Source organism: Morus notabilis, unplaced genomic scaffold (genome assembly GCF_000414095.1).
Source record: "Morus notabilis unplaced genomic scaffold, ASM41409v2 Scaffold63, whole genome shotgun sequence".
Taxonomy (NCBI): domain Eukaryota; kingdom Viridiplantae; phylum Streptophyta; class Magnoliopsida; order Rosales; family Moraceae; genus Morus; species Morus notabilis.
Window position 1 is genome coordinate 488429 of NW_010365950.1, and position 7950 is coordinate 496378.

Sequence of the window (7950 nt, forward strand, 5' to 3'; positions counted from 1 at the left end):
TTTTGATCAAATACTTGAGATTAGTGTTTTTTTTTTTTTTTTTTTTTTTCTGTGGTGGATTCAACAAAAACTTCCAAATGAAGTCAATTATTTGAACTCACAACTAGGTCTAATGTATGTTAATGTGCTTTTTTTCTTTCATGGGATAGTATATGTTAAACTGAAAAAACTAGAAGGGTACAACATTGAAAACAGGGTAGTTTTCAGATTGTTGCTACAATAAATCAATTCTTGCCCAAAATTATTTAGATTAAATTCAATAACAGAAGCTAAGAGTAATACTAAGATGAATCTTCTTAAAACACTTTTAGAACAAATTCAAAAGCAATAGCAAATACTAAGTTGAAACGCTTCAAAGATCTTTCAACCTTCTACGTTTCCTGTCAATACCAATGTGCCATGATTAAATCAAGACAACTTATTGAAACAAAGCATTACTATGACATTCCATACTCCCATTCATACAACGCTATATTTTTTAAACTTGATAGAAACAGGGGACAAAGAGAAACATGCGTACTAAAACTTTGAAAATTAGAAGGAGAAATAAAATACAAATTCTTTATGGTGTCAGTGAGATTCTCCTATAAATTCCTGAGAACCAGGTTGGTCGCCGCGAGACAAGCACGTGTTCGACGACCAATCCAATTACAATTCCGCATCCATACCCCACCAGCGCTGCTTTCCAACCAAAGCCATTCTCTGATTCTGAGTCTTGTCCATGGTCAGAATTTGGTTGCTCATCGTCGCTTTCAGTACATTTCTTTGCCAATGGAAAGCCACACAAATCTAAGTTTCCACCAAAAGAGGAATTTTCAAATGTATCAAACTGCTTACCATGCGGAATTGGACCAACAAGTTTGTTATCAGAAAGGTTGAGATGCTGAAGAAATGTAAGACTCACAAGTTCATAGGGGATTTTACCAGAAAGATTGTTTTTTGAGAGATCTAATGATTCGAGCTCACTCAGTTTCCCGAGAGATGTCGGGATGGACCCGCCGAAATTGTTGCCAGATAGATTGAGCCCAACTAGTGATTTAAGATCTCCTATGGAACTTGGAATTGCCCCATGAAAACTATTGTGTGAGAGATCGATGGACATAAAGGTGGTCAGGATCTTCACAAGTACCGTATCCAAGCCCTTATATGCCACAGTCACTGAGTCTTGATAGTAGTTGGATGTGTCTCCCATGTATCTCAATTTCGACTTGTTTACGTATGGAATTTCTGTATTGATGGCACTCCAATTCCTAAAGTACTCTGATGGTAAAACTCCACCAAAATTGTTGAAGGAGAGATCGATCATACGCAGATTCTCGAAGCCTGAAAACTCACGAGGATGCCATATTGGACCATCGAATTTATTCGAACGCAATACGAGAATTTGTAACTTGGGCAAACTCTGTGTCCAGAAAGGGAATCGGTCACTTATCTGATTGTGACCAATGTTCAGAACTTCTAGCTCTTTGCATGTCACCAAAGATTTCGGAATTTTCCCTTGAAGCTGGTTGTGGCTGAGGTCTAGTGTCTTCAAAACGCTTCTTTCTTCGCACGTCGGGGGTATTTCTCCATGGAAGTTGTTTCTTTGCAAATTCAACATCAAAAGAGAGCTATTGGAACCCAAACACCGCGGAATCTCACCGCTTAAGTTGTTATTGGACACATCAAGAACTTTTAGATTATGCAGCTCACAAAAAATTGGATCAACATTTCCAGTTAAGCTATTGTTGAAAATGAAGAAGTGAACTGTGGAAAATGGTGGGACAAAGAGTGAACCCCGAAACTTGTTGTGACGCAAATCGAGATACGCTAATGCCTCCCATGGAAGAATTGACGGCTCTTGTTCCCAACCAGTGATCAGATTGCTGGAAAGATCTAGTCTAGCCAAGGACTCTGTTCCGACTCGGAAGAACCATTTCGGAATCTTGCCTTCAAGTTTGTTATGGGAAAGATCCAATTCCCACAACTCATTTTGGGTCTCCAGGAACTTGGGAAATTCCTTGATATTGCATGAAGCCAAAAGTAAAGAATAAAAGTTGACCGCAAGAGCGAACATTGTGCTCGTGCTTGTAATAGTAAGACTATTGTATGAAAGATCAAGACTGATCAGATTTGAGAAGGCGCCCAACTCGATTTCGCCACTGAAGTTGTTTAAGGAGAGGTAGAGTTCTGTAAGGCTTGTCAATTCAGATATCGACGCCGGAATCTGCCCGTTGAGGTTGTTCCGTCTTAAATACAGAGCAGTCAGTTGGGATGAGGACACATTTTGGATAGTAAGAGGGCCTGTAAACTGATTGTAGTCCAAATTTAGGCTCACTAAAGAAGGAATTCTGAACAAAGATGGAGGAATTGTGCCATTGAAAGAATTGTGTGAAAGGTCAAGCATTGAAAGCAACATTGAGTTGGAAATTCTGTTGGCATATTCATATGGGATTGAACCAACCAACTGATTGAAAGAGAGATACAACGAATCGAGTTGAGTGAGGTTTGCCAGTGATATCGGGAACTCGCCATTGAAATTGTTATGTGAAAGCTGCAGCAGAGTTAGCCCAGTGAGGTTTCCAAGCCAAGACGGAATTCGGCCGATGAGCCGATTTTTCTGCAGAGATAGATGTTCCAGCTTTGTGAGTCTTCCAAGTGAAGTTGGTACTTCACCACTGAAGTTGTTGCTTGAGAGATCAAGATACGTTAATTGGGAAAGGTTGCCAATTGAAGTTGGAACTATCCCAGAAAAATTACAGCTGTTCAGATCCAAAACATTCAAGGATTTGAGATTGCTAGCACTCGAATCCGATAATCTACCCGAAAATTTCGGGTTGTAGGCGAGATTGAGATTTTCAAGATGAGTCAAGCTGAAGAGGCTGCTGTTGGAATGCAAAGGTCCTTCAAGAGAGCTGTTGCTGAGGTCTAGCCCTATTACATGACCGGTTGTGTCGCATTCAATCCCGTCCCATGAACAACAATCTTTTTCGGCCTTCCACGTCTCCATTTTCGGATAATCGTAGTCGTTTAACAAATCTTCTGGCTCTTTGAGAGGAAACTCTCGTTTGAATTGTAGCAGAATAGAACTCTGCTCATGAAGGCATCTTGGACGTGAACTTGGTGAAGTACTCGTAGAGGAAGTCAAAGAATGTGCTGCAAAGAAGCAGCAAAATATGAGGTAAAGTGTCCTCATTTTGGAATAGAGATTTTAGAATTGCTGTAGTGATAAGAATGAAGAGAAATGGGATATATATATCTATATGTGTGTGTCTATATATATATATATATATATATATATGTAACCCTTATTAATAGCGTATACAATATATTATAGAGATAAGTCCAAGTTGCAACCGTGGTTTTGCTATAAATGAAAGACAGTGACCTGTGGAGAAAAGTATGCTCTTGGAAGACATCTTTTGTCACGTATGCGCTATCACTATATACGAGTGTGAAAACGAGTCCTTTTGAAAGATTTATGGTCCACTTTCTTAAAGGACCATAATATGGTATGAAATTAAGGGACTGATTATTCTCTCAATTCTCAAATCACACGTACAACTGAGTAATTACTATGGTAAGGACGAGAATAAAGCAACTTTTTAATAATTGTAACTGAGCTTTAAGTTTTTTTTTTTTTTTTTTTTTTTTTTTTTTTTAACGAAGTCAGATATGGAATTATTCTAAGTTATGCCTGGAAGCTGGAAGCTGGAACCACAGTTTTCCGTTACCATCAAAACTTTGTTTTACTTGTATTATTCGAGAAATGGAAATTGTTTCCTTAGATTTTGGCCATGAATACGAAACATTTAAGAATGAAGTAGTCTGATTGGTTACTGAAAAATTCAACACACAATGGTAATTGATTATCTAAGAAAATTCAAATGATTAAAATCCCCCAAAACTTTCCATTGACCAGTTGCAAATTGTGATAATTTTGCTACTTCTCTTTCTTGGAAACTTGCAACATTATTTGCTCCAATTGTTACAATATAGGCCGGTGATGTCGAAGAAATAGTAAGAAAGCAATAAATATGCAACCAATAATGCAGCTCTTGAAATTGTTTTGTAATTTGTAGTGATGATATAAGAACCAACAGTGGCCATCACAACGGTCTTATTAAAACCAATTAACCAATGATATTTTGATCAAAGTCAGGAAAAACAAGTTTCAAAAAGTCGTGTTTTATTTTCAAAAAGAAAAGGTCAGAGTTTTAGGCTCCGTTCATTTCACCGATTTGAATTTAGAATTTAAATTTTACTACAGTAAAAAGCTCTAAAAAACAATCAAACAGAAACATCTTACAGTAAAAAGCTCTTAGAAGTCGTCACTAGAGTTTATCATAAATCTTTGATTTTTCGTTTTACGGTTGTTCTATTAAACCTTAAGAATTCCCAACACCAAAGCCGACAATATGATATACTTTTGAAATTGCAAAATAAGCGATACACTTGCCAACCTGGTGCGTGAATTACGTTAGGGCCCGTTTTGTTCGTTGATTTGAGTTTTTAATTCGATTTGAGATGTGACTTTATGTGAGAGTTTTTTACTGTAACAAAAAAATTAGATGTGATTGTTTCTGAGAGCTATTTATTGTAGCAAAACTAGAATTCTAAACTCGAATCGATGAAATGAATGGGGCTTATACTTGCGAACTTTAAATCTTTTAATTTTAAAATGATATAAAATACTTGAGAATTAGCATTGGTGTCTAAAATTAGACTCTGGCCATTCTTTTTTTTTTTTTAAGTGAACCATATAATTCTTAAGGGATATTTACATTTTTATAACCTATATTTTAAGTTTATGTTAAATCAATACCTTCGGGTTTTGATCTCATCAAATGTGCACTTTCAAGTTTGATTTAATATACAAACCTATCTATTATCTCGATCAATAATTGATTTTGACCTCTAAAATGACCTAACGAACTATTTACTGTAGCAATAAATTAGATGTGATTGTTTCTGAAAGCTATTTACTCTAGCAAAACTCGAATCGGTGAAATGAACGGAGCTTATACTTGCAAACTTTAAATGTTTTAATTTTAAAATGATATAAAATACATGAGAATTAGCATTGGCGTCTAAAATTAGACTCTGGCCATTCTTTTTTTTTTTTTTAAGTGAACCATATAATTCTTTAGGGGTATTTACATTTTTATAACCTATATTTTAAGTTTATTTTAAATCTACACCTTCTGTTTTTTATCTCATCGAATGTGTACCTTCAAATTTGATCTAATATATAAATATATCCCTTATCTCGGTTAATAGTTGATTTTGACCTCTAAAATGACCAAACAATCGTTAAAAATAGAGAAAATAAAGCTAAAACTTTCCGACAATACAAAAAATAAAAAATAAAAACAAAAAAGACCCCAATTTAATGGTATTTTGGATATTTTAAGGTTTAAAACCGTATGATTAAAGTTTTTTTAGTTTGTTTTTAGTTTTTTTTTTCTTTTCTATTTTTATTTAAGGGTACTTTAATTGTTTTGTGTGCTTAAAATCGAGGGCTGACTTTGAAAATGTATAAATTTGAGTATTAAATCTAATATAAAGGTTTACATTTGATGAGATTAAAAACTGAAGATTTATTTTTTGAATAAACTTAAAACACAGAGTATAAAAATGTAAATATCCCTAATTCTTTATTACCCATATATAGTTTATCTAGTGTATATTGAAATGTTATGTGATCTGATGTTTGGGTAGAAAAAAGTTTGGCTGCAGAGCGGAGTTTTTGTTCCTATATATTTTTCAATTACAGGTATAAGTAATTAAACAAATATACATTTGGTTTGATTTATACTCTGAGAATTGTTCTTTGCACTTTTTTTCCCCCACCAAGATAATGAGCGGATTTTGAACACTTTATAGCAAAAATAAAAAGAAACCCCGAAAAATTTCATGTAGACCCTAAAAAATCATTTTGATTTATGTCTTCCATAGTAGCTTGGTATAATGAAATTACTGTTGCTATATCAAGGTAGTTGTTCTTTTTTTTTTTTTTTTTTTTTTAAGGAAAATATAAAAAGTAGAATTGGTATAAATGTTTTCCAAACAAAAGATTAGTTGTGGTGGTATACATACGGTATTGTGCAGATTTGTATTCTGCTGTTAGTTTTGATAATTAATCTTTTTAACTTGTAAAATAGTTGTAATGTGCCTTATTTTATAAACTTTATGATTTTTCATCAGATTTCAAGATTGAGAGTTGGAGATTGAGACATTTATGTTACGGTTTAAATTCTGATGTTGAAATTTCTCATCAAACATGTTTTTTCGTCACTAAGTATCATCATCAAAATGGAGCACATAACAACTCTTTTGTAAGTTGGAGTAAATTGATAACATTAAAAGCTCAAGTGGTAACCCGCAAAACCCCTATAAGTTCAAGGGCAAAACTGCAAATAATCCAGTTTATATATTATGGTAAACATTAATGGGATATAGAGGCAAATGGCTTTTTTAGAAATCTTTTAAATAAATGGTCAAACTTTTATAAAATTATCAAATTAGTTGGTTTTTTTAGTTAATTTAGTGGTCAATTACTGATTGATTAGTCTATAACTGATTAATTTAACAGTCTATCATTTATTAACTTTAATTTATCACTGATTAATTCGATGATTATTCGTTATTAATCAATAACATTATATTCGAGTGTGAAAACTAGTATTTTTGAAAGATTTATGGCCCACTTTCTTAAAGGACCATATAATATGGTATGAAATTAAGGGACTGATTATTCTCTCAATTCTCAAATCACACATACAACTGAATAATTACTATGGTAAGGACGACAATAAAGTAACGTTTTAACAATTGTAACTGATCTTTCAGAGTTTTTATTTTATTTTATTTTATTTTATTTTTATTTTTATTTTTTAACAAAGTCAGATGTGGAATTATTCTAAGTTTTGCCTGCAGCCACAGTTGTCCGTTACCATCAAAACTCTGTTTTACTTGTATTATTCGAGAAATGGAAAGTGTTTCTTTAGATTTTGGCCATGAATACGAAACATTTAAGAATGAAATCTGATTGGTTACTGAAAAATTCAACAGATAATGGTAATTGATTATCTAACAAAATTCAAATGATAAAAATCTCCCAAAACTTTCCATTGACCAGTTGCAAATTGTGATAATTTTGCTACTTCTCTTTCTTGGAAACTTGCAGCATTATTTGCTCCAATTGTTACAATATATGCCCCTGATGTCGAAGAAATAGGAAGAAAGCAATAAATATGCAACCAATAATGCAGCTCTTGAAATTGTATTGTAATTTGTAGTGATGATATAAGAACCGACAGTGGCCATCACAACGGTCTTATTAAAACCAATTAACCAATGATATTTTGATCAAAGTCATTCTCGTGGAAAAACAAGTTTCAAAAACTCGTGTTTCATTTTCAAAAAGAAAAGGTCAGAGTTTTGGACTCTGTTCATTTTACAGATTTGAGTTTAAAATTCGAGTTTTATTACAGTAAAAAGCTCTAAAAAACAGTAATATCTATTTTTTTTTCTATAAACAGTCACATCTTACAGTAAAAATCTCTTAGAAGTCGTCACTAGAGTTTATCATAAATCTTTGATTTTTCGTTTTACGGTTGTTCTATTAAACCTTAAGAATTCCCAGCACCAATGCCGACAGTATGATATACTTTTGAAATTGCAAAATAAACGATACACTTGCTAACCTAGTGCAGGAATTACGTTAGAAAAATAGGACCCGTTTTGTTTGCTGATTTGAGTTTTTAATTCGAGTTGAAATGTAACTTTATGTGAGAGCTTTTTACTGTAACAAAAAATTAGATGTGACTGTTTCTGAGAGCTATTTACTGTAGCAAAACTCGAATCGGAGAAATGAACGGGGCTTATACTTGCGAACTTTAAATGTTTTAATTTTAAAATGATATAAAATACTTGAGAATTAGCATTGGTGTCTAAAATTAGACTCTG

The 7950-nt window shown here is 33.3% G+C and overlaps 1 protein-coding gene across 1 annotated transcript; it reads right to left on the reverse strand.

Annotated features, from left to right (window-relative positions):
• Nucleotides 1-354: 354 nt before the first annotated feature.
• Nucleotides 355-3186, reverse strand: LOC21404597 (receptor-like protein 12). Its single transcript, XM_010108930.2, has one exon. It carries the CDS (start codon nucleotides 3173-3175, stop codon nucleotides 563-565), a length of 2613 nt encoding a protein of 870 aa, XP_010107232.1. The 5' UTR covers nucleotides 3176-3186; the 3' UTR covers nucleotides 355-562.
• Nucleotides 3187-7950: the final 4764 nt, after the last annotated feature.